A 27,114-nucleotide genomic window follows, 5' to 3' on the forward strand; every position below is an offset into this window, starting at 1 on the left:
TCCTTTTGTGGATTTCTATCATTTCATGAATTGTTTCATGGCATTGTTTAAAGGTTTTCAGAGAGGTTTGTGGGAGAGCTTAGGTGAGTCACTGCCTTTTCTCTGCCATCTTGGCTCCACCTCCCACCAGTTGTACTTCTTAAGGAGTTGTTTTTTTCATTGGATTTTTGTATCTCATTTTCCATTTGGCCAATTCTACTTTTTAAGCAGTTGTTTTCTTTTTCCTAGCTGTTGACTCTTTTTTTCATAATTGTCTTGCATCACTCATTATTTTTCCCAATTTTTCCTCTGCCTCTCTTATATGATTTTTTTAAGCTCCTTTTTGAACTTTTCCATGAGTTCTTTCTTGGCTTGAGGCCACTTCCCATTTTTCTTTGGGATTTTGCCCATAGCTGTTTGGATATTGTTGTCCTCTTCTGAGTTTGTGTCTTGATCTTCCTTGTCACTGTAAAAACTTTCTGTGGTCAGATTCTTTTTTTGTTGTTGTTATTGTTGTTCTTTTTTGCTCGTCATTTTTGGCCTTTTTTCTTTCTTTTAAATTTGATCTCTGCTGCCAGGATGAAGGGGGCACTGTCTCTGGCTTCTTGTGCCAGGGGCTTGCAGGCCCTGGCTGTTTACCTGGTGTTGCACTGATGTTGCCCTGAGTCCCATGCGGCACCCTTAAGTCTGGTGCTGCTCTGAGGGAGTGAGGTGGGAGGTATCTGCTGAAAGTCATAGGGTTCTAGTGCTAGTGTCTGGGGTGTGCTGAGGCCAGTGGAGTGTTTCTTAGTTTCCTCCAAGATACAGGTGAAGCTTATGGTGGTTCTTGGAGCTGGAGTTTGCCCAGTCCCCTGACTATGCTGAGGCATGTAGGGGGTCGTGGTGTTGGCATTTTCCTGCTCCACTGCCCTCGAGCTCAGGATCTACCACTGGTTTGATGAGGTGGGGCTTTCTGCAGGCTTCCTGTCTTGGACTGTGCTCCTCTTTTATCTGAATGAGACAGACTTTTCCTGTCGATCTTCCAAGTTTCTTGGGCTCAAAGATTGTTTAACCCTGTCTTTTTGGTGGTTCTACATTCCAGGGTTTGTTTTGGGTTTGTTATGGATTGTTTTGGGTTATGTTATGGGTGTTGGATTTGTTGTGGTTGTTTGGAAGTGAATATGGGAGAATTACAGCAATGTACTGCTTATTCCACCACAAAAACTTCTAAAAATGAGAGCTGCCCCAAAATGAAATGGGCTCCTGGAGGTAGTGAATTGCCTTTCATTAGAGAAGGGCTAGATGATCACTTTTGAGGGAAAAAGGATGTGTTGACTAGATAAACAAGAAGAAGCCAGCTTTGAAATTCTGGGAATATGCATGTTGAATAAAATCAGATCATTAAAGGCAACAATTATAGCAACAAATCCATACGCATAAGTGAAAAAAAAATCTACAGAAACCAGTTTATGTCACAAAGTTTATTGACCCAATTCTAGTAATTTCTTTTGTTTTATAGACTTTTTCTTATATATGTCTTATATTTTCTTATATATGCTCTTATATATGTGCCTGTACTTGTTTGTGGGACTTAAACTTTATATTTTAAAGAAAAAGAAATGTGTTTTGATTTTCAGGTAGTGTTTGTAGGTGTTCCTATCCTGGATTATATAGCTTTGTTGGTCAGTTTTTGAAGAGTCTTTCTTGATTGACTTTGGATTTGGGAAGTGTCGGTCTCCACATCCTTCCTAATTACCTTAGCCTTGTGCTTTTAGGATGAACCTTTAACTCTGAAAATGCCATTTCTCTTCTAGCACATTTGCAGATCAGCAACCCTGGCTGGATGGGGAGAGCTGTATGGGCGCACCGGCTACAATTATATCTTCTCAGGTGAGTGCTCAACAAAAGTCTCCCTGAATGAGAAGAATATGGATTCTAAAAATTCGCCTCTCAGCCCGTCTCTCCTCCAGTGGTAGAGGAATGGGATAAAAGAGGGAGGGGAAGACTCAGGCATGCCCATCAGGAATGGAGTCGGCAGACTGTGGGCATATAGGAATTGTCTTAAACTAATGGGGATATTGCCCTGGAAAGAGCCGGGTAAATAATGTTTATCTTGATGTGGAGCCACAATTTCTATGTAGCCTCTACCACTGCTGTGGGAAAGAACAGTGACAGAACATCCGTATCTTTGTCAGTGGTACCCTGACTCTGACAGAATGATTTCTCTGACAGGAGGCTCAGATGATGCTTGGGCAGATTCAGAGGACATTACAGAGGATGACTGTACACTTCGGTAAGTATTGAATTGGAGTTGGAAGAAGTTGGAGGAGGGATTAATTTACTCTCTGTATTGTTTTTCAAGGCCAAGTTCCCATATGCAGGGCATTGAGTTAGGCACTATGGGAAGTGGGCTCAGGAACTACCCTGGACTAACATGTGGTTCCTGTCCTTGAGGACCTTGTTTAATTAGTAGGGAAGATGGGTATGAGACTAGTATTTAAGTTAGAACATGGTAAATGCATAAAATGTTTTGGAGTTCAGAATTAGGAAAGACTCTTTTTGAAGTAAGAACACAAAATTCAGGTGAAACTTTTCTTCATTTCCTACTTCTGACTGCTCATCTAGAATAAATGACAATTCTTAAGGTTAGATTTGCTGCTTTTCACCCACAAATTCTCTTACCCTCAGACATTGGCTTTTATAGTTCTTATTGGGAAAAATCCTACCTGATAGAATAGTATAAAAAGCTGACTTTATTACTTTTATTTCTTTGCCTTACTTAGAGGTATGAGGGAAGGGGAGAGAGGGGAGGAGAAGAGGTTGACTAGGTGATCTTCTAAATGTTAAGTAAAATCTACTTTTTTCTAGGCAGAATTTTAATAGTTATTTGAAAGGCTATCACAGGGCATAAAAATTTCTTAAGAGGGAAGTTGGGGTGGGATGAGGGAGAAGCACTCCTTATCTAGAAGAAATAGTACAATTATTCTGGTAAAATAAGGTATTGTGAACATGCTGAGCACTTGAGTGATCCTCTGGAGTCTGGATGATGCCTGCAGCTGTAGGAGGGAGCACCCCATACAAAGGCTCTAGACCTCCCCTATACTTCTGCCCTGGGGATGGGCAAACCTTCTTTCCTGGACTCTGAGAAGTCTTAACTAACAGCTTAAACTTCTCCAGCACCACCCAACTTCCAGAGCACTTCCACATTGTCTTGTATGAGCTCTTTGGTTCTGTGACCTTGGGAAAATAACTCCTCTAGGCCTCATTTTCTTCATCTGCAAAATGAGGAAATGGAACTCAGATGACCTCACATCCCTTCTAGCTTCCAGTTCTGGTCCTGTAAGTAGATTGTAGAATCATGGACTATTGGAGCTGAAAGAGAATGAAGACATAACCTAGTCCTGCCCTCTTGTTCTATGAAACAGGGAAGTTGGGGTGAAGTAAATTATTTAGGCCTAGGAAATGGGGGTGCTGAGACTGGAATGTGTCTCCTGTCTTATGGTTCAGTGTTTCCACTATTCCGTATTGTCTTTCTCAGAGCCTTTCTAACAACTGCACTTTCCTAGTTCCTAGCAGATTCCCAGTGGAGTTGTAGTTCCATGCACTTAATGGCCTCCCCACAAGGTTACAGAGCCTTACTTGTACTTGGGAGTGGCAGACATCTGGGATCATCAGGTCCAAGCCTGGCCCTGATGTCTACCACACTCTCTCTTCGTGAGCAGCATTTGGATGAGAGGAAAGGGAAGGAACAGTGGACATTGGGAAAAGAATGTTTAGTCGTGGCTGCTTCATCTTCCCCGACTGGCCCAGCTTCATGGTGAATCAAAGGGATGATAACAATAAGCATTAGGAGCACAAATTGCTCTGAGGTTTTAGACAGCCGAAGGATCAGACAAATGGGATCTTTGTCTTGTTCTGCAGAAGTATTAGGCAACATGAAGGGACCAGCTGTTTTCACAAACAGGCTTCTGATATGCATTTCATTTGGTTTCTAATTCATGTAGATTGAAAACTGACTTACGGGCCATAAACAAAAGTGGAAGATAATCTTCTAATAGAAATGAAAGTGTCATCCCCCAGCTTCGCTCATGTCAGCTTGCTGAGACTCTCTTGACTTGTCAGAAATAGCTTGCTTTCCTATTTCTATGCTGCACAATTGCTGTTCTTTGAAATGCATCCTTTTCAAAAGCCTCTCTTCCATCTCAGCACTCTCTGGAACCAGTTGGTTACTTTGCTTTCAGTCTTTGGGTAAGTAGAAACTGTCCCTCTTTCCTTGTGAAACGTGTCACCTTGGTTTCCTCTGTTTCAGAAGTGCTGACAATCAACTTTTTGATAAGGTTAGAGGACATGACATCAAATTGCTTCGGTATTTATCGGTTAGATATATCTGTGACCTGATGGTGGAGAACAAGAAGGTCAAGTTTGGCCTAAAGTGAGTATGTGTGTGAGCCCACACTAAGATAAATGTGTGAGTAGTGACTTCATGGGGCTGAAAAAGACTACTTGAGATCGTCTCCTGTCCCCTCAATCTTAAATCCTAAATCACCTCAGATGAATTAGAATTTCTTGTCTTTATAAGATTTAAAGAGAAACAGTGGTTTTATTCTGAAGTGATACATGTCAGAGGTCAGTATGGCAGTTAGCAAGTAACTTGGTAACTGTGGTATGGCCTTCTATTCATCCTTTCCTCCTATAATTCATGTAGTTTCTATTAAAAATATTACTGGATGTTATCTTTCCCTTTTTTCTATTCTCTGTTTGTCTTTACCTTGATGATGGTCATCTACAGTATAACGAGGTGGTGGGGAGAAGGAGGTCAGATTTCACACATGCGACTCCAGCTGTGCAGACTGCTGTCTCTAAGCCATAAGATTCAAGCGGCTCCTCCCCTTGTGTTCTGGTGTAATACCACCTATTGCTGTGGTGTTAAGAAGAAGTCACTCTGGTCCCTTTGGTTCTGTGAGCATAAACTGGAGGGAGCCAAGCAGAAATTGAATCTTACCCCTGTTGTCTTCCCGTCTTAGTGTAACTTCTTCCGAGAAGGTAGACAAGGCTCAGCGATACGCAGACTTCACTCTTCTCTCCATCCCCTATCCAGGTATAGTTCCTTTGCGACCGCGTAAATAATGGGCTCTGGGAGGCCGGTGACGAGGCGTTTTCCGTTGGGGACAAATGAGACTGGATCTCCCCTTTCTGGGCGGTAGCTGGCCTGTTGGGTGGGTGCGATCGTCTGTGTTAGGCCGCTTCTGGTCAGAAGTGACTTATTCTCATGCACACTTAAGCGTGTCAGTGTTCTGGGATAGGAGGAAGAGAGCTGTGGCAATAACTTGTTGATGTATTTCAGCTTTTGATTATGTATGTCTTGCTAAGCTGAGAATGATGGAGGAAAGGAACCAGAAAGGAAACAGAATTCATTCAGCAAATTATCTTCTATTGGGCATAACCCCCTTTTAAGGGAATGTTTTTGGTAGTCAGCCCCTTTAATTTGGACCGTCCAAGGAGATTGGCATACGTAAGAGCAGCTGGGGCACTGTAAAAGTCACAGGACAGCATGAAAGTGAAATCCAGATAGGATGGTAAGGGAAGTAAGATATTATCACAGACATTATCAGTCAGTATTGTGAGCACTTTGGGGCCGTTCGGTTCTTAAGAGAATGTGTAAATCAGTCCTCAGTAATTTACACTCCACATAGTAAAACAATACTGGCCATGGACAGATGATGCTATGAGGTACCCATATCATAACTCTAGGATTGAGGGACTAATGATGTAATAAATGTTCCATGTCTCAACATTGCTTTCTAACAAAGCGTTTGATGGAAAGATGGAGGGAATAGCACGCCAGTATTAGGATCAATGTGTGCTTGAATCTCTCAGCCGATTGTACCTGTATGGTATCTTAACTCCAAATCCCTATACACGTGTTTTCCTTCCTTTTGGCTTGTGGTGTTTGCAGTTGAGACAAACTAGGCCCCATATGATAGGATTTCAATATCCCTCATTTTATGAGAGAGGAAACTGAAGGAGGCTCAGGTAAGTTAAACAATGTGTCCAGAGTTACACCCATAAGTGGCAGACTTGGGATTTGCCCCCAGGTTGTTTCCAGTTACAAATCTAGCAAGCACGGAGTGTGACTCCTAGTGAAGGGAAAGTGTTTAAGCAATCAGGACAAGCTTAAGTTATTACCAGGGTGAAGCTGTTGCTGAGGGAATTAGTTAGAAAGGTCCCTAGGCCAAATGGTAGAGAAGGAATAATAACCAAACCACTTCCATGCCAATATTCACCAGATACCACCCCAAACCAAAGGTCCTTCAAAGTTTGAAAGTTGATAGTGACTAATCCTCACATTTTCCCAATTTTCTTTCTGTATTACAGCAGGGTATATAATCTATGTATACTTAAATGGAAATCTCATCTCAGGCAGTTTTCAAGAAAAGATTGCTTTCTTGAAAGTGGTGGTTCTTGATCTTTCACAAAACTTCCTAATACCAGAAGAATAAGGTAGAGATAGTTTGACTACTGATCACTGCTAACAGGTGTGCCCTTTCCCAAACAGTGATGAGCCAAGCAGGTAGCTCCAGGGCATTACTAGGGCCTTAACTGCATGATTGAAATTGTGTTCATAGCTTCAGAAGGGAGGTAGCTGACCCTAATCAAAGAAGTCTGTGATTGTAAACTGTTTCCCATGGTCTAGTTCGTTTCCTCCAGATATTGGGGGGGGGGGGAGTCAGGGGGAGGGGGGGGAGGGGGGGGGAGTGAAGAAGAGACACTGCATTTGAATCAGCAGGAAGTTGAGAAGCGTATCTGGATACGTTGCCCTTTTGTCTCTTGGTGGCTTTGAAAGACTGCTTGGTAATAAATGTGCATTGCCCTGGGTCCTAAATCTATCTAATTTCTATTGATCTCTACTAGAGCCATTTTAGAAGTGTGACTCTGATCTGGGTTGAGCCTGGGTCCTCCTCTTTGCTCATGATTTGAGCTTCTAGAATTTGGGGAAACGGTGCATTTCATAAGAGCTTTTAAGGCATAATTGACATCTGCTGTGAATTTGGGCTTAGTGCCTCAGACTGATTTCCCAGTGAGCTTCCCCAAGAATAGCCTGAAGTGTAGAGGAAGATTGCTTTCTGAAATCTCAACCAAAAGCAATCCGAAGCAAGGCACACGGGATTAAATGGGGAAGTTGGTGTGTGACCAGAACTGAACAGTAAGTGAATTATGTCAGTGTCCTGAGGAAGGTGTTTCCCAGGCCCATCTCCTCCAGGCTCTCTTTTCAGAAGGGATCCTCCCCAGAGCAATCCGGAGGACGAACTTGGCTTCTCAGGTTACCGCAGAGTCTTTGTTCAGGTCACAGCAGCATCATTGCCTTCTGAGGTCTTGGTCTGGCATGGATGTGTAACGGTATCCTCAGAAAAGCAGTGTGATGTGGTGCAAAGAATAAGGTGCCAGATTTGGGCTTAGAGACCTGGGTTAAAGTTTCAGCTCTGTGACATTGGGTGAGTCACTTGTATTGGCCTTAGGTTCTTCATCTGTAAAATGGGAGTGGTATTTTTTACTACCTACCCTCACAGAGTGTTTGAGGGCCAAATGAGTTAATGTATGTATTTTCAGATTCTAAAATGCTTTTTTATGTAATCTATTACTAAGATTATTTGAGGAACTAAAAGTAGAGTATAACTATCTAGTTTCTACACTGGGTGTTAGTGAGGTTTCCCCTAGATTCGGCACAACATATTTCACACACTCCTCTTTAGATCAACTCCCAAGTAAAGACCTGGGGAGCAGTGGTTTCTAATTTCACTGCAGTAGTGTAGTGTGTAGTCCTTGGGTGTCCAAGCATCCGACCTATCCAAGATCCCTTGGAGCAAAGCATCAGTAGCTTGTGTCTTCCTTCACTACACCCTGTTCTGATCCAGAGAACTTCTCTGAAGGCCACCTCGGATGTGCTGCTACTACCTGGACACTTTTCGTTAAGTGTTCATGGGGTATCCTTCCCATGAGTAGTACCTTCCTTCCCTTTCCTGGTATTTGCCTCTTGTCAAAAGGGGCTTGGACTAAACTAAAGGAGAAAGGGAGAAGGGAAGAATAGTCCATGTTGTTGAAGTTAAGGCTCTAGCTTTACAAGTGCTGACTCTCTCCTGAATGGCTGAATGGTCCAGAGTGGGGAGACATTGAGTTGGAGGCTGAGGTTAACCATACTTGATCCTCTAGGGCTAAGAATCTTGGCCTTTAGTCCATATGAATCCCAGAAGAATGCACCTCCCCAAAGGGCATCTTTCTTATTCTCTCTTCCTCTTTCAGGCTGTGAGTTTTTCAAGGAGTATAAGGATCGGGATTACACAGCTGAAGGGCTTGTTTTTAACTGGAAACAGGTACAGGAAATAATTTGTAACTAATTTGGGATTTGTGTGGAGGAGGGTTTAGTGGAGGCCAAGAACAGCCAAGGGAATTCATTTAGGAGGAAAAATCTGCCCTCTCTCTTCTGCCCCCCACCCCATTCCCTCTACTTCTTGTCTGTTTCTTTCCATAACTCATTCAGTCTTTTCCCTTTTCTGCCTTCTCATCCTTGATCCCTACCTCCTATGTTGTTATTGGAGAATACTTGGCTCCAACATCTATGCCCATTCTCAAGCAGATGTGAGCATTTCAATAACAGAAAAAGAAAGAATTACCCTCAACAATCAACATGACATTTAGGGGTAGGGTTTGCTTTCTTCCCCATTCACTGGGAAAGGAGTTCAGGAGCTTATACTATAGGTTGGAGGCTTAGTGGGAGCTGATTTTGCCTGTAGCAAATTGCATGCCAGCCTGAAAATGTTCCATCATTAATAATTAACCAACTATCATTGGATCTCAAGTATCCATCCTATGTAATACTTGGGTAAGAGAAGATGAGGGGCTGTTCTCATACCAGCTGAAGATGGTTCCTGTAAATGACCACTCCATCCTTTCATGTACATTCCAGTGCTTCTCACAAGTGTCTCTCTATTCTCAGGATTATGTTGATGCACCATTAAGTATCCCTGTCACTCTGACTCGCTCTTTGAACATTGACTGGAGTGAGTACCAGGTAAGGAAAGGATTGGGGGGATACAGGAAACAGATGAGAATAACTGATGAACACTTCTGGTAATCTGAACCAAATTGGTCCCTCATGGGGAGGAGGAGGGAGAGACAGATGGTACAAAATGGGTTTGTGCCTAACTTGCTTAGGATTCTGTTCCTTCAGTACTAATAAAAGTTTTTCAAGTGGATTTTCCACCCCCACATCTCCATTTCCACCATCTATGCTTCTCACTGGACTTTGACACTTGCTCCACTTTTGTATTCTGGATGTTTGCATGTCTTCCCTAGTTGATTGTCTGACTCACTATGGGGAAGGATCAAGGCTTATTCGTCTTTGTGCATCTGGCATTTACAAGCCAAGTGTTGGATGAATGAATAAAGCTGGCCTTCCTAAACCTGTGCTCAAGGATTACCCCTGGTGACATGATACCTCTAGGATAAAACACAAACTCATTTACTGATCTAAAGCCCTTCACAGTCATGCTCCAGGCTTATTTCTTTTTTTGGCTAGGCAGTGGGGTTAAGTGACTTGCCCAGAGTCACACAGCTAACAGCTAGTAAGTGTCAAGTGTCTGAGGCCGCATTTGAACTCAGGTCCTCCTGATTCCAGGGCCGGTGCTCTATCCACTAGCTGCCCCCGTGCTCCAGGTTTATTTTCATGTTTTTCTACTTCACACGTGCTATGGGCCAACCATTTGGCAGACTTGCTGCCTTGATTCCACATGCCATTTCCTACCTCATACCTGGAATAGACTTCTTCCTTTCACATTTTACTAATTCCTAACTCTTCAACATTCAACTAAAATGCTGTAGCTTTTCCTAATCCACCTTGTTAGTAGTACCTTCTCTTGCTCAAGTTATGTATATGCTTATATCTTTACTTGCTGTCTTCTTACCCACTCAGTAGAATGTAAACTTGAGGGCCAGGACTAGGTCTTATTTTTGTCTTGATATCTCTATCCCTTACATGTAGTAAGAGCTTGATAAATGATTGCTAGCTTGGATTTAAAACCCCTTTCCCCTCCCCCCCAAAAAAAGAAGGGGTGGAGGATTAATATACTTTGTGGCCAGGAATAATGAAACACTGCCTGAACTAATTAGATTATGTGGGCTTTGAAATTATTCCTGCTCCATTACCTCTTATTGAGGACATCTGATGTGCAAGTACACCAGAAAGCTTACCATATGCATGGTTATGGCATACAGCCCATGTTGGCCTGACTTTGATCAAGATTAAAACACTGAGTAGTATTATTGGCCTTACCCTTGGAACCAACAGTCATCAGTGTTACTCTTCTTCCTCTTGCCTTATATCTGCTGTATTCTTATGAGACAGGAAAGAAGTAGTTAGTGATACAAAAAGTGTTTCATATAAAGCTTATTTTCTCCTGTGTTATGGAAAAGGATGAAGGCAAGTGTACATATAGCATTACTGGCCAGCTGCTTTGTTCCTCTCTTAGAAGGGCAACAGTGGTTGCCAAGTAAAAAATAGGGATTGGTTAGAGTAGGGGTTGAGGTCCAAAGTTGAGAATTGTCTATAGACAAAGCTCCAAAGTAGTGCGTGGATACCTTTCCAAATCTCCTTTCTGGACTCTATCTTAAATTATTCTTCCCAATCAGAACCCTTTCCCTCAGTGATCTATATATAAATCAGATGTAGTGGTTATGTACTAAGGTTTGCATAACTATTAACTGTTTCTGGAATAAGTCACATGTTTAAAAGAGTAATATTTTTAAAAAATGAATGTCTAACACGCTAGTGCCTTCTCTCCAAAATTATTTCCAGTTTATCATGTGTATCTCTTGTTTGTGTTTAGTTGTTTGCATGTTGTATACCCCCATTAGGCATGAGTTTTTTGAGAGCAGGTACAAATTTCTGTCCCTTTGTATCCCCACTTAGCACAGTGTCTGGAACATAGTAGGCACTTAAATACTTGTTGATTTGACATTAATAAGTTGTTAGGGAAGGCTGTCTTATCTCTCAAATCCTAATATGTATTTCAGAGACACTGGGAAGGTCGGTATTAAGGCTTTTCTTGGCCCTTCAATCTTCAGTTTTTCTATCATAAACTTAAATTTTCTAGTCTGTCTCATTTTGTTCCCATTGGTATGCCTGAAGGCAGGGTGTAGGAAAGTGTCAGTTGAACCTGAATCCTAACTATCTTCCTGCAAGGTAGCATGCCAAGTAGAGACCTGTGGACTGTGGAGTCAGGCAGACCTAAGGTTAAATCTCTAGTCAGAAACTGAATAACTATATGACCTTCATCAAGTCACTCAGGCTCAGTTTCTTGACCTGTAAGATGGCCATAATAGCATCTACTTCACAAGGTTTTTATGAGGATTAAATGAGAACATGCATAAAGTGCTTTTTGGTCAACTGTAATATTCTGTATAAATGTATTATCAATGTAACCTTAGGAAGGTCACCTACTGTCTCTTGGTCTCTGCTTCCTCCTCTGTAAAATGAGGATTAAACAGAAAGATCTTTAGCTTTCTTATGACCCCAAAACAGGTACCTTCTTCCTACAGAACTGCCTTATCTGCAGCACTGACTCACCCATGCCATATGGGCTCCCTTCTCTTCCAAGGGTCCCTGGGCAGAAGAACTAATTCTAGCTACAAGTAAATGCTGTTTCCTCTAGATATGTGTCCACTCGAGCCAGTAGGCTCTTCCCTGGTGTGATCAGCACTTCACTGCTGCAGTGAAAGTCAATAGAAGGGGACCTTTTCAGGGGAGATATCATTTTAAGGAAAAGCATATCCATTTGTCCTTTTCTGGCTATCAGAATGAACGGTAACATCAACCAGTTGTTTTCTTCTCCATCCTCCTAGTGACCTTGAGCAGCCCAGCTGCAGAGAAGCAATAGAGTTTCATTCTGTGGGGGCTGTTTCTTTTCCTGCATAGGCATTGTGTGAAGATGCTTAAGAATATATATTCTGGCTAGGTTGTCCTTTTGGTTCATTCAATATCAGTACCCTAGTCAGAAATGGGTAAATTTCAATGTCCGGTTTTAGATTACCTCATCCTTATTCTGGTGATAATAATAACAATAGCATTTGGATAGCACTCATGTGCTAAGTGCTGTGCTATTATCTCAATTGAGCCCTTCTACCACTACGTCTATGACCAATGAATAAGCTCCTGTCTCTAAGGTTCTCTCTTCCAGTGTGGCAGCTTGTTGGTTGGTGTCGAATCCTAGCCTGTGTCTCTTATGCACTTAACTTGCTGAGCTCTGTTACTCCTAGAAGCGCTGTTTTTGTCCTACCCTGTAATCATACAGTGCCTTCAGATGTTCTCAGTGATGTTAGAAGCCTCAAATTTTTCTCCAGTCTTTGTTTAGCCCTGAGCCTCAGCTTCTCACAATCTCCCATCATTCTTGACCTGCCTTCAGCATTGATGAAACCATACCTTCTTCCGCCACCCCAGCTCTCTGAAAAACTGCAGCTCAAAAGACAGCTAGCAGTTCACAGGGGTGTGTCTGACATGTTGAGCTGGAGGAGTTGTGAGACCCCTGTGTGTTACTTCGGGTAATGACTTTATTAGCTCAGAGCTGCAGCGTCTGTCTCTGGAGCTGCTGAAAGTGGGTCAGACCTCTCCAGGGGCCAGGGAGGGTCAGGTAGATGAGCCTGCTTTAAATTCCTGGGAAAGCCATTCCAATTACAGGTGGTGCATTCATTCTTGCTCCCCTTGGGAGGCTCTCCTCTTCTGGTATTCACCTCCCTACCCATGCAGCTGCCTAGCTCTGATAAGCAGTTGTCAGGACCTTGCTTCTGGTGGGGAAAAGGACTAGTAAAACTGGGTCAGAACCCCTTGAGGAATTGAGGATTCTGAGCAGGCAGTATCTGAGAGGTTGGGGTAGGGCACTGACTGGGGAAAACTACCTCAGTGATTCTGCTCAGTTCCGCATCTGCTAATAAAAGTTAGGGTTGTCTAGGCCTTTACCTCTCATTCTTCCCCATGCCCATTACCTTTTTCTGGTTAAAAGGGGTCAGACAGGGGGATACTGCAGTCTCTTCCTCCTATTTGAGCAGCCCCATTGAAGGATTTAGGGCCTTGGGAGAATTAGGGTTAGTGATTTCTTCTTTTTTTGGTTTTGGATTTTTTTTAAGCTAAGAACATTTTGGATTGTTAGCTATAATTTATGGTAATAAACACAATGAGTAGATCTGATCAAGAACAAGATCATTTATACATTTGTCCATTTTGTTAAAAATGTAAGAATCTCCTTTCCCAAATTCCCTACTATTTCTAACCACAAGCCTCATGTCTCCTTTCTTCCTCTTCAGAGCTGGGACCTGGTGCAACAAACTCAGAACTACCTGAAACTGCTGCTTTATATAGTCAACAGTGAGGGTAAGGGCCAGTCTGCAGTGTGCTACCTGTTTGGTCCAGTGCGCCTTCTTTTTCCTCATACATACAACTCATTTATCCAGTTGTCAGGGCAAGGCATACACTCAGCTTGTGCTTTGAGGCTGTTGAATGCTTCCCCAAGGCATCCTGTAAGCAAGCTAATGGCTGTAGGTATTCTCCACTGAGGTATTTAATGCCCTTGAAAACTCTAGTTGGTACATGGAGTTTCTCTTAAACTCATAACAAAGTATCAGTATGCTAAGATAACTGGTCATCCTTAGGTCTTGAATATTTGCATTGTAATGAGTTAAGTTCTCTTTCCATCCCCACCATCATCCTCTCACCTTTTGGCTAGGAAAGACAGTTTGGAAGGGGGTGGAAATTTAAAGCAAAATTCTTGGTGATATATGATGCCTAGTTTTTAAATTTGTTTTATCTTTACATCAGTCCTTTCCAGATATTAACCTCAAATACCACCACCACCACCCCCAGCCCCCAAGTGAGTCTTCCCTTGTAACAAAAAAAAGCTTAACAAAACTAAAGCAACACATACCAGCTGCATCCAATAGATAGAACATTCCATAAATGGAGTCTTCTGTTTTCCCAACAAAGGAAGGGTATTGCATTTCCTCATCTCTTTCCTGGGACCAAGATTCCTGCCTATTGTTTGATGTAATTGGCTCCATAGATGGTTAGAATTGGTTTGGATTTAGCCTTTGTCATATTAGTATTGCTGGGGAGTATCATTCCCTGAGTTATTATAGTGCAATCTTTAAGACTTCTTTAAAGGGTGGGATTCTAGGGATGACTGACATTCCCACCTACTGGTCAAGATGACAACAGATTCCATCTTTATTACTGGCTGTTCTTTGGTTCTCTTTTGGGCCTAATTCCCCTTGCCTCTTGACCAGATGACAGCGGGCTGTTGGTGCACTGTATTTCAGGCTGGGATCGGACACCTCTCTTCATCTCCCTTCTACGCCTTTCCTTGTGGGCAGTAAGTATAGACTAGGAAGCCTCATAAAGGATAAAGTGCCTAGCATTCAGTGCCTTGGGAGGGTTCAGATGATTGATTTCTTTCCGCACGCCCTTTTTTTTCCCCTACAAAAGGTAGGTATTTGGTGGGATAGAGAACTCCCTATTTAAGCCATTACAAAAGATCCTGTGCCTCTGTTTCTGGTGACATTGGTCTCTATTCACTTACGCTCTAGACCTCTGGGTTGGTTCACTGGGACCTTGTGATTTTTGTTCTAGTGACAGTGGGTGACCTTCATCTGCTATCCAGGTCATAGCTGCATACACTCTCATGGGAAGGCTATTTTCTGATATCTACACTCTATTCCCAGGATGGGCTGATCCATGCAACCCTGAAGCCTGCTGAGATCCTCTATTTGACTGTGGCCTATGACTGGTTTCTCTTTGGGTAGGTCCCACATGAGAGCATATGGGAGGATATGGGGCCTACTTCCGGTTGTCACTATGTGTTTAGAGGTCATAGTTCTCTGACCCTGGGAATGGAGGAAGCATCTGTCCCCTTGGAATAGGGTGCTGAGACATACCCAGCCCTCATCATAGGGTAGTACCTAGAATGACTCACATTTCCCCTTGGCTTATTAGTTTGGGCCCCTTTGTGAGTGGCCTCATTTCCCTTTCTTTCTTTAGACACATGTTGGTAGATCGACTCAGCAAAGGAGAGGAGGTGAGTGTTACTCTTTTGTGTATCCACTGAATGGGGCAGCGTTAGCCTTAAGTGGCTTCTTGTCAAAGAGGAATAGAATCCACTGATTTCTCTCTCCCCACCTGCCCCCTTCCCTCTTTGGTAGAGAGGTTTCTGACTTGGCCCATGCCAGCAGAACTGGGATTTGGTATTAGGGGTTCCCATCCCAGATGAGTTTTCCTTTTTCTTCTATTCCTTTAACTTTTACAGGGATCTTTTTATCTTATTCTGTGGTTGTGTATGTGATCTCATCCCCTCAAACTCAGCTATTGATTTCTCAATCCCTGTCTCCCATTATTCCTTACCTCATACATGTCCTCTTAGAATCTTTCCCTTCTTGTCCCCAATTCACTTGTCTTACCATTATTCCTGCTTCCTAATTTTTTAACATCAAATAACGATTCTTGTTGTGTTCCTTGAGCAACAGCCACAGTGGTAGGATTAGGACATCTCACCAAAGTCACATGGCCTTATCTGCAAGTACTTCAGGAGCTGGAGACCTTGTCTGTTCTCTGATTACTTCCCAGTTCGGGCTGCATTTCCTCTTCCTCCTGAAATGTTAATCAGCAGCAGCAATATGAAGCCAATCAATATCACATCACCCTTCCCTGAAGACGACCTTAGTTCCTTTTTAGTACTTGAGATATATATATATATATATATGTGGGTGTGATATTTTCCAAACCATTCTATTTGTTCCTCCTTTGCTCTTTGTCCTTTCCTTTGGTTTTCCTGTTGTCTTCCTAATTCCCTTCTCCTTAAGCCCTTTGGAGGCTTTCTGCTCTCATTCTGCCTTTCATGTTACCTTTTCGACTCTTCCGTACTTGCTTACATCTCTTGACTGGTAAAGGACTCTAATGCTTTTTGATTCACAGGCCTCTGCCATAGGCCAAAGCCTGGGACTTCATTAAAAGAGTTCAGTTGTTTTGTTATAAATGTTCTATTCTGGTTCCATTCCATTTTCATTACACCTGGAAATACAGGCCACTCCACGTTATTCCCATTCTCACTTTGCCCAGAAGAACTTATCATGAAATGGTGTTCCCTGCTTTTGTACACACAGTTCAGCTGTGTTTACAAATAATTTCCATACCCTCCACCCCAAGCAGTATCTCAGAGAAGGGCCTCTTCTGCTGGGCATCAAACCCTTCTGGTGTAAATTGGCCCCTCAAGAGAAACCTGGGAAGTTAAGGTGGGAGAAGAAAGGAAGAGGCTGAGCAGAGGGGAAGACGGGTTCTTTAATCCAAATGGTGGGAGGGAAGAATCTGGAGCTACTTCTATGAAGAGTTTAGTTGAACAGATATTAACTGAATAACTTCTAGTTGTAGACCACTTTTCAGCATTGGGGAGAACCACAAAAAGTTTAGATAAGGTGCCTGCCCTTGTGGTTTAGTAGGGGAATGGGATATAGAAGAGGAGATGTCAGACTTGGAGCTCAGAAGAGCTGACTTCACATATTACCTCTGATGTCTGTGTTCTATGTGATTATGTGATCTTTGAACCCATGTTTCCTCATCTGTAAAACGGTTAAGGTTAATCCTACCTCTCAGGATTGTTGTGAACTCAGTGAGAATCTATAAAAAGCACTTGGCAAACCTTTAAGCATGATTTCAAAGTCAGTTATTGTGTAGATATTGCATAGGTAACTAATACCAAATAATAGGATTGGGTATAAAACACAGTGCTATGGCAGGGGGAGGGGAGGAGATCAGGGAAAGCTTTAAAGGAGGTGGCATTTGAGTTGGCCGTTTCTATATGCTCCCAGCCTCAAAACTAGGCCTGCTATTCATGTTGATAGTTTAGCCTAACTCTCTCACAACTTTCCAATGACCCTGGCTCTAGGCATTAATTCATTCCTCTTAGACACTGTGACCTACATACATCCTTTATTTATCTCTGCAACAAGGTCTCTGGTTTGGGGATTTGGAGGGACCCGGCGGAACCATGCTATGACTCTAGGCCCCATTCTCCTTCCACCATGTTCTTGGGGTGGGGGGGGGGCGGGGGGCTTCAATCCAGCAGTGGGTCAACCTGATTATTTCCTGCTACCCACCATCACCATAAAAACCCCTCTGTTCTCCTGCTTCTTGTCAGCAGTCCTCCCACTGTGTTCATTAATCCCCCCCATTATCTCCTTCCCCAGCTGTTCTTCCCTGGTAGCCTCCTTTCCTAAGATTTAAAAAAAAAAAGCTTCTAATGTTCCTACCCTTCTCAACAGCACAGAAATCATGTGGCCCTTTTTGGTGGCAGGGAGTGTGAAATCTGGGGAGTTGACAGGTGGAGCTTGAGAAATACTGGCCCAACCTCTTGGTCTATTGGGAGAGGAAGATAAGCTGCCTTTCTCCCTCCTGCTGTCACCTCTTCTTTCCATTCCTGCTCTCTGTAGGGTCCCTAGGTCCCTTTTCCTGACTTTTTTCTATGAATTCTGTAGACTCTGTACCTTCTTAGGAGATGGGCCTGGATCACTTTGTGTCAGTCCTAGAGGACTGACATTCTCCCTCCATACTTGAGTCTAGCTGCTTTAGGAGGCAAGGGTGGGGATGAGGGCAGGGAAGGGGAGGCCTCCTGTGCACAAGAAGAGGCCCTACTGTCTTCAGAGCCTGATGTCCTCGCTTCATGGACTGATTTTGTGTTTCCTTCAGATTTTCTTCTTCTGCTTCAGTTTTTTGAAGCACATCACCTCTGAGGAGTTCTCTGTTCTGAAGTCACAGAGGTAAGGAGCCTGCTACACACTCTGTCCTTGCCTTTAAGGTCCTGGCCAGTTGTACTTCTGTGGGCAAGGCGAAGGAGCCAGTGGCCTGGCCCATTTCTTCCTTAATTTATTGCAAATTCAGTAGACCAAGAAATGGATAGACTCCAAAAGTGCCCACCAAAAGGTCTCCTGGATTCTCTTGTCATCAGAAGGATCCCTAGAGCTCAGGCAGCGTTCTGAGAATCCCTTAAGGGAATTTTCGGTGTTGAAGGTAATGTATTAGTGAAGAGACAGGAGTTGGTCCTTAGACCCACTGCCTTGTGGTTCCCATTGCAGTGTTACCATGAGGAAACATGAACCAAATCTTCATGAGTCTCTCGAAGTTCTTACCTGTTATCAAAATATCAAAAAGCAAGTTCATAGATCCCAGGTGAAGAACTACTGCTTGAAGACCTATGGGAGTCACATCATTCTCTCTCTACTGTTTCCCATTAGAGATTTCAGTTCACAGTAAACAACAGAATTGCCTGGCTGGCTTCATGTTCAAGAACTACTATCCTGTGTTTCTTGTTAGAAATTATTATGTTACGTAGAATACTATCCTCACATGAGCTTTATTTAAAAAAACCTCAGTAGCCACAAGGAGTCAAGAAATTTTACATGATTGTGGCCACATTAAATTCTGACCATACATAAGTACATACCATCATTCTACTTTATAATTGAGGAAGAACTGGCTTTCAGCTTGGGAATCTGGGACATGGCAAAGGGTAATCATCATGGTGGCTTTCACGTAGTGGTTACTGAGCACCTTTAAATACCTTATCTCACTTGATTAAGGAATCTTGGCCTTTCAGTTGATGGCTGCTACAGAACCACACCTAGGTAGGCTGAGGTATGTTAGCTCACCTCCACTAAGTCCAGTCTCCCAGGAACTATGTTTAGATGTTCTATCTGCCTCTGGAATCCAAACATCTTGGAATTAGAAGGTATGCTTTGTATACCTGAAATCCAAGGAGTTCAGCAAGCATTATTACTAGCCTTCTTTGTACTGGCTCAGAATACAAATACAGAAAATAAAAGTGATCTTCGCTTTCAAAGCATTTGCATTCTAATGGGGGAGACAGGTTTATAGTTAGCATTTGTATAGTGCTTTAAGGTATATGTAGAACAAATATGCAAAAAACAAATATAAGGTAATTAGGGAGGGAAGGCATTAGCAGTTGCGGAAAGACATCAGGAAATGTGTCATGTGGTGCTTGAACTTCATCTTAAAGAGAGGTATTTTCTAAAGTAATTGAATGAAAAAGTGCATTCAAGGCATGGGGGATAGCACCACAAAGATAAAGACAGGAGATGAGTATTGTGTGTGAGGAATAGAAAAGGTAGCTATAGCAAGATTTGACATGTGATGGGGAGGGCAGTGTGTGGGGTGAGGGAGAATTAAGGGGTGGAGGATAAAACCAAGATTATAAGCCTAGAAGAATGGTCATGCCTTAGCACTGGACAGTTCAGAACAGGGGTGAGTTTGAGGGTGAGAAAAGGCATGAGTTAAGTTTTAGACATGACAAATTTGAAGTCTCTGAGACATCTGATTTGGAATGTTCAGGAGACATTAGTGGTGCAGGATTGCAGCCTTGGCTGCAGCCCAATTACCATGGCCCACGGTACAAGTCAATTTTAGTCCTAGAGGATGCCCAAGAGTTGCCTGGTTGTGGAGAAAGGTTAGCCGAAGAACTGAGCAGTGATTCTGATAGCTTGAAGAACTTGTCATCAGGTCAGCCATTCTTACTTCATTGGGCCCTTGGCAGTTTTGCAGTTTTCAGGATCTGTTCGAGTTCTGAACTAACTGGGAAAGGAACAACTAGGCTTTGGCCTTAAAACTTGCTGATTCTCCCATCTGTGCTGTAGATCAGTGTCTCTTTTTCTCTCCAGAAGGAAGAGCCTTCCAGCCAGGGACACAGGCTTCACTGTAGACGACATTTGTACCATGAGTGAGTTGTGGGGCCCCTGGCCTGTCAGTATTTGCAGGCTGAAGCCTCGATGCCTAGCAGGGGTGGAGATGGTACAGGGTCCCTGGCACTGTTAGCTTTGTCCTCTCGAAAGTGACTTCTTTTTTCTCCCTTGGCCTCTTCCAGAAAGGAGGGATCGGGGTAGCACAACCAGCCTAAGTAGTGACTTCTCCCTTGTCACTGAGAGTTCCCCAGGAGCAACAGGGAGCTTCCCCTATGAACCTGTGGACCCAAGCTCAACAGCAGCACAGACACAGGCAGCTTGGTAAGGTGCCAACCTGGAGCTAGCCCCAAGTGTGGCAGTAGCCATAACTAGCACAGCTGGGGACTCAGCTGGAGTACCAAGAATAAAGGGGACCACCTGCGGGTAATATACAAAATGAAGCTTTATTCCCTGAATGGCTTGCTGCCCCCTCTAAAGCTAGCCATCTGCCGAGGGCCACCACTGTGGTCAAGTGCATACCACACAAAAGATAAGGAGTCTCTTTGTATGATGCTGTTGACTCCTGTGAGCCTGCTATACCTGCTGGGAGTCGGTAGATAGACAATACCTCCCCTCCAGGGAAAAGGGGAAGTAAAGAGATGGCAAGCAGTTTGTACTAAAAGGCTTGATTCCTTGTTCCCTTCCATCAGGAAATGAGGAAAAGGGAAAGTTTGGTTGAAAGGACAGGTTTTGGGTGGGTCAAGAAGAGGGAGCAAATGGAATAGTACTGCCTGAGAAGAGGGAAGGAAGTGGTGTCTAGGGTTTGGAGGAGATGGAAGACATTTGCTCAGCGTTTCCTCTGATTCAGTAGTCATTCCCCTATATGTGTGTGGGCGAAAGGCAGTTCATGTTCTAGTGTGTCTCTGCATTAATGTTCAGGGCTAACTTGTAGTTGACATGTATTTTGTATTCTGTGAGGCACAAATCATGCTAAATGTGCAAACCGCTCCCAGGTTGTTTTCTTTTTGGAACTTAATTTTGAGACTTTGAAACTAAAGAGTTAGACTTGGAAGAGCATCACCAGGTGACTGCTTCTTGTTATGCAGGAGGAAGAGTCATACATCTTCTCCCCAGACTGTGCCCTGGAACCGTCCCCAGCAATCAGAAGACAGACAGCCTTCCTATCAAGGGATTGTGGAGGCCAAGTTTTCCAGTTCCTCGTCCTCTAACCATTCTGACAACTTTTTCCGAACAGGAAGCAGTCCCCTGGAAGTCCCCAAAACCAGGTGAGGTGTTTGAAGGCAGCAGAGTAGCTGCTGCTGGTGGAGCCATCTGTATGCTGTCTCTTTGGTCCCAAATCTAGGAAGTGCCAGGAGCATGCAGCATCCTTCCCCTCTTAGCTTTAGCTGTTAATCTCATTCTGCTGTCTAGGTGGCTTTTGAGGAGAGTATATTTTATCATCCCAAAGAAGTCCCATTGGTGTGAAAACCAAATAAACAACTGGAAGGCAGTCATGACCAGATAAGTTCATAGGTGTTAATCCTCAGAAAAGTGCATTGGTATGGGTGTCTGTCTCCTTCCCTCAGGGACAGAGATCTAATAATGTGCTGGTCATGGCTTGAGGCCTAAGAACCTAAAAAACAAGTCTCCGGTGATGAAACAGTATCTTCAGGGTCAGGAGACCTAGTTTCAGCTCTGCCTTGGGCAAGTTCCTTTTCTCAGGGCCTCTACCTTCTTAATTTTAAAAGGAAGGGGTTGAACTAAAGGATTTCTGTTCTCTCCTAGTAGAGGGAAGGTAAATCCAAGACTAGAGCCAGTCAAAGAGCTGACTAGTGTAGATGTAGCCATCTGGTGAAGGAGCACAGGGAGTGAGGGGAAAACAACGGGCTAAGGAACTTGTTAGTTGGAGACTTAAAAGGACAACTAGAAAAACTGGAATGGGCATGAGAATGAGAACTTCAGGGTTTCACAAGTAAATGTTTGTGTGGTTAGAACTTGATTTAATCTTGAAGAGGTTGAAGAGCATTTGACTCTTGCCAGCTTCTCATCCTGCTTGTCATTCTGAATTCCCTCTTTCCCTTTATGTTTTCCCTAACGTGATCAATTTGAGGAGTCATTATGGCATTCCTGTACCCTTTGCTGCTCTTATTTTAATAGACCTTCAACCAAAGTAGGTACATTCCCCTTCCTGGCTTTTCTTTTGGACCCTACATGGGTACAGTGGACAAATTGTCAAATACATAACTCCTGAGTTCAGATTTCAGAAAATTAGTGTGATTAGTGCCTCCAGATTGGACTCTACAGAGGAATCTCGTATACTTACAGCTAAGGATTAATTTTTAACACAGGACACTAATGTGGATTAGAGAACTGGATAATCTTGGTTGTCTGTTATGTTCTGTATAAGTCTGTTAAACTTATCCTGTCTAGCCTCCCTCCCTGTAGAAGGCTTAGCATTGAGATGACTGGAGAGGAGGGAATTAGGACTGAATTAGCATGAAAAGAGAACCAAGCTCAGGCAAACGACGTCGCCACTGCCACTTCCACCTTCTGACTTCCCAGCTTGTCCTGGCTCTAGTGCCCAGCCAGATCAGCACTGTCTGGGAGCACTTTCCCTGAGTCCTTCGGAGATTACGAGCGTGTTGTCTTTGTTGATGGGAATGCCACACAGTGGAGCCAGAATCTTTTAGGGGCTCTGTTGACCAAGCTGACAGTGAGAATGGGGTTTGTAAGACTGCGTTTAATAAAATTTTGTTCATTTAAGTCATAATAATATTATGTCGGGGAAAATAAAATCAGATCTTGATTCCTCATCAGTTGGCATGGTTCCTGATAACAGCTCCTGATCAGTAAACATCTATTTTTCCCTAATGTCTTAATTAAAAAAACAAACATCAAAGAGACCTTTAGTGAATCCATTCATAAAAGTAAAGAATCCTTTTGTAATGTAATAATGCTATATATAGTTTTATATATATGTACATCGTGTGTATACATATATGGGGGGAGATAGTAAATCAGATTTCACTATCCCTGGTTTTCTTGAAATCGAGCCTACTTTTTATAATCAAAATAAAGCTTTTCATTCATTTAGCTAGTGGAAGAGAAGAATCTGCATGTTGTTCTTCTCTGTTGCTGATTATCCTGTTAGCAACAGTCGCTGTAGCAGCATCATTTGGAACCCAGGTTCAGGAATGTGATTGAATCTATAATCAGGGCCCTGATGGTTGGAATGAACTGTAGCTGCTGACTCTTGGGGTGTCTCTTGAGGGGTGGGCCCGTGTACTCAGTCTGCTGCATGTTATATGTCGTGCTTGTTAGTCTCATCTGTCTGGCTCTTCTCAGTGACCAGCATGGTGTCTCCTGTGACATCACAGACCCCTGCCAGAAATGCAGGCTGCCATCTCCAAGCTGGGGTCCGAAGGTTGTTGGCCTGGGGTTGCAGTAGTCCTAGGAATCTGGATCTTGTGTCTTTTTGCCAGTGCCCCTTGGCTAATTTGTTTTTATAGACAGAGGTTAGTCTCTGCTGGCCTTTCTGGCAGCATCTTTTACCTTCTACAAACATTAGATCATCTTGCTGCCCTGATTACTAGACTAGATTAGATGGTCAGAAATGTCAGTTATGAAAGACCTGGAGACTTTGCTGGCTGTAAAAGCCTCCTGGAGAATACCAAAGAATCTTTCAGGCCCAGTCTTTAGCTTGATGCCCGTGTTACTCTGGTCCTGGGTAATTGCTCTCGTGCCTCTGACATGTTTGTATGCAGAGTTGGAAGGGACCCCAGCAGTCGTGTTGTCCAACCAGAACAAGAGTTCCCATGACAACATGCCCAACAAGGGTCCTCCAGGCTGTGCTTGTACGCCCTTAGGCCTGCAATAGCCACCACCTCCCAAAGCGGCACATCCCACTTGAGGGTTGCCCGAATGATAAGACCATCTTTCCTTCCAACAGACCGAAGTTTGCCTCCTTTCACCTTCCAGCCTTTGCTCCTAATTCTGCTCAGACAGAGTAAGTCTGAATGTGGAAGTACCTAAAGAGGTCTAGCGTGCCTCTCTCCCAGTGTTGTCCAGGCTAAATCATCATCCTGAGTCACCTTAGCCTATCCTCATTTGGCGAAGACTAAATTCTTAGGCTCACAGTATAACTTGGATAATAATCATTGTAATAGTTAACATTTATGCAACTCCATATGTGCCAAGCACTCTGCTAAGCGTTTTGCAATTATTTCATTTGATCCCCACAACAACCCTGGAAGGTAGGGACTATTATTATCCCCGTTTTACAGATGAGGAAACTGAGTGACTTGCCATAAGGCAGCTAATTAGTGTCTGAGGCCAGATTTGAACTCGGGTCTTCCTGACTCCAGGCCCTGGTGCTCTATCATGCCCCTAGAGAGGGGCAGCTGAAAAGAGGAAGATACCTATGTGACCTTGAGTAAGTCACAACCTCTTTGGGCTTTAGTTTTACTGATCTGAGAATTTGAATTAGAGACTCTATAGGGTCCTTTCTACTCTAAACCTATGATCCAACTTCTACAAAAGGATGATTTTTTTTTTTAATAAATCTTCTCCTAGCCTGCCTTATGAATGCATGCCAGTGAGGGAGAGTTCAAATGCCATTCTGTTCAACACCGTTGATCTGAATTTAGAAGGTTCTTCTCTAACTTTGTCACTGGAAGCCTTCAAGCAGAGGCTCAGTGACCACTGGACATGAGGGCCAGCTGGGAGACTCTTACCTTGGCGGGGAGGTTTGGTTGGGTTACTTCTAAGGTGCCTCCTCCCCACTCTACACAAGACCCAAGTTCTAGAAGGAACTCTGCCACTGTGTTAGGGTCTTTCCGAGACTCCTATTTCCTCCTATGTAAAATGGGGGAGAGAGAAGGAATGAGCATTGGACCAGATCTTGATTGCCCTTTTTTTTTTCCAGCTCTGATATTTTATGAATTTTTTTTCTTTGCAAGCGTAATCTTGTCAAGGTTAATATATTAATGTTGAGGTCTTTGTCACAAATACTTGCCTGCCTATAGGTGCAGCAAACAGTTGGGAGGTATGTATTTTTAAAATATACCTTTATATGTTAGAAACCAACTCTGCTGTATGCCATCAAAGGTGTAAAACCTCACATTTGAAGGACACCAATCCTCAAAACAATCGTTATTTGCCCTTTTGTTTGCAGCTCTGATAAAAGGTTGCTAGGAGGGAAAGTTTAGGCTTTCATTCAAATAAGGTGATTTGGACTTCATTCATGTACGTTTTCCATTACTCTGGCTAATCAACAGCTGGTCGCACTCACAGGTAAGAAGCACCTCCCCCAGCTCTGCTGCCGAGAAGGAAAAGGAGCCAAGGAAGATTTTTTTTTTCCCTGAGAAGTTTCTTTTTCTGTTGTTCTAATAACATAAAGCCTTTTGGTGCAAATAATAGAGGGTTTCCAAAACCCAAAGCTCAGGACCCATCCCAAAGATGTTCACAACTTTTGGACCAGAACGTTGTGACCTTGTTTAAACAACTCCACTTGGACTTCTGATGATGGGGAGTTCCATGATCCTTCTTGCCAGTAGTGGAACAATTTTTTTCATCCTCTTGTGGGTGAGGTCTTCTTTTAATCTTCAGACTTAGCTACTCTAATCTAGTGTGACATCTTAGAGTGCCTCTGTTTTGGTAGGGAAGCCCTATATCTTAGAGCTCCTGCCAAGCAAACTCAAACTCTTTTTTTCTTTTTTTTTTCTTTTTTTGGGTGATCTTCGTTAAGGGCATGGCTAGAAGAACTCATTTGGAATTCTCATTAGCAGTATTACCTGGAAATCAGAAGTTTTTCTGTTAAGCAACTTAAAAAAAAAAAGGGGAAATTTGACCTCCTGAGGTCACATCACTCTCTTGCTCATGTCCCAATGCAGTCTCATCCCCATAGATGTCTTTATTATAACCTGCTCTTCTTTTCTTTCTGTTTTACCTACTCTATCGCTAATGGCTACTTCAATGCCAGGGGAACAGAAGATAAGCTGTTGATGGGCAAGTGACACCAATCACTAGGACAGTAGGTATAAGCTAGATTGAGTTCACCATTTACCTCCTCACAGTCCCTCTGATTCATGTGAAATTTGCATTGTCTTAGAATAAATTTTGACTCAAACATTGAAGGATGATGCACAGTAGTTAACACTGGGCATAATACAAAGGTAACATGTTTAGCTCTTCAAGAAGCTAGTTCTACATATGCTAATATTTATTTATTTATTTTGGCTGGGCGATGGGGTTAAGTGACTTGCCCAGGGCCACACAGCTAGTAAGTGTCAAGTGTTTGGTCTGAGGCCCTATTTGAACTCAGGTCCTCCTGACTCCAGGGCCAGTGCTCTATCCACTGAGCCAACTAGCTGCCCTACATATGCTAATTTTGATATGTTTGAAGTTTCAGACTTTTTCACTAGCAGTTAGGGATGGCTAAAATTCCTAAGTATTCCAGCCTCCAAATTTACCTAATCTGACTTTGCTTCTGTAATTTTGTTTGTTATTTTTAGCAACTAGTTCTTCCCTCAAGAAGGTTGAGGCTAACAAATCAACCTTGTTTCCAAATCTTTCATAATGGTGAAGGAGGAATGCTTGTAGCAGAAAGCCCTTAAACAAATACCCTGACCCTTCATTTAGTGGCATTGAAACCCACCCACCCTGGCCAAAAAGGAGAAACTCCACCCATGCAGCCAGATTGGTGCTGAATCTCTTTACATGGAGAAAAATCAGGTTCTCCAGAAGGTTACTGGCCTACAAAATTTTTGGCCAAAGCCTCTTGTCAAACCTCTGGCATCTGCCAAATTTTTCAAAACCAAAGACTTAAGTGTTTTTGTGACTCCATAGAGAGTCACCATGAGTAGCCAGATGAGCACAATTCTAATCGGAGAATCTTAGGGAATTGGTAGTCACAGACCAGTCCAGCCACAGGGGTAGAGAAGGTCTGCTAACTCTTCACCAGTTTAATGGAAGTTACACTTGACCTCTTACCTTTAGGTCTTGATCAGACAGTGTCCACTAGTTTCTCACTTGGCATAGATGTCTATCTGTCACATGGGCCAAATTGGGTACTTTGCTGGTTAAGCGGATTTTTCTTTCTTTCCTTTTTTATTTATTTATTTTGGGGGGGGGGTAATTACCTTACCTTAACTTTATTGCCAGTGTCTAAAATGAGGCACTTCTACCTCCCCAAAGATGGCTAAACTGGTCTGGCATAGGTTGCCTGCCATATCAAGCCAACAGAACATAGCATCTCCTAGCTTTAGTCTTAACAGCTGTCTCTTCTAACCCCTGTACAGATCACTTCTTGATCCAAGCAAAAGTAGAGTATTCCAGAGAGAGAGAGAGACTTTGTGTGTGTGTGTGTGTGTGTGTGTGTGTGTGTGTGTGTGTGTGTGT

The 27,114-nt window shown here is 43.1% G+C and overlaps 1 protein-coding gene across 3 annotated transcripts in view; it reads left to right on the forward strand.

Moving 5' to 3' along the window:
* MTMR14 (myotubularin related protein 14) overlaps positions 1-27,114 on the forward strand; it is a 65,362-nt gene that overhangs the window by 31,700 nt on the left and 6,548 nt on the right. For all 3 annotated transcript variants that reach the window (XM_027864036.1, XM_027864034.1, XM_027864035.1), the window contains exons 4-17: positions 1,773-1,848; positions 2,191-2,251; positions 4,268-4,390; positions 4,983-5,056; positions 8,257-8,327; positions 8,951-9,025; positions 13,309-13,375; positions 14,284-14,369; positions 14,719-14,795; positions 15,035-15,071; positions 17,732-17,802; positions 19,717-19,775; positions 19,920-20,058; positions 20,823-21,002. In XM_027864036.1, the coding sequence (XP_027719837.1) occupies positions 1,773-1,848; positions 2,191-2,251; positions 4,268-4,390; positions 4,983-5,056; positions 8,257-8,327; positions 8,951-9,025; positions 13,309-13,375; positions 14,284-14,369; positions 14,719-14,795; positions 15,035-15,071; positions 17,732-17,802; positions 19,717-19,775; positions 19,920-20,058; positions 20,823-21,002 (1,196 nt within the window). The remainder of the gene's footprint in view (positions 1-1,772; positions 1,849-2,190; positions 2,252-4,267; positions 4,391-4,982; positions 5,057-8,256; positions 8,328-8,950; positions 9,026-13,308; positions 13,376-14,283; positions 14,370-14,718; positions 14,796-15,034; positions 15,072-17,731; positions 17,803-19,716; positions 19,776-19,919; positions 20,059-20,822; positions 21,003-27,114) is intronic.

Source organism: Vombatus ursinus, unplaced genomic scaffold (assembly GCF_900497805.2).
Source record: "Vombatus ursinus unplaced genomic scaffold, bare-nosed wombat genome assembly UNPS02014773.1, whole genome shotgun sequence".
NCBI lineage: Eukaryota > Metazoa > Chordata > Mammalia > Diprotodontia > Vombatidae > Vombatus > Vombatus ursinus.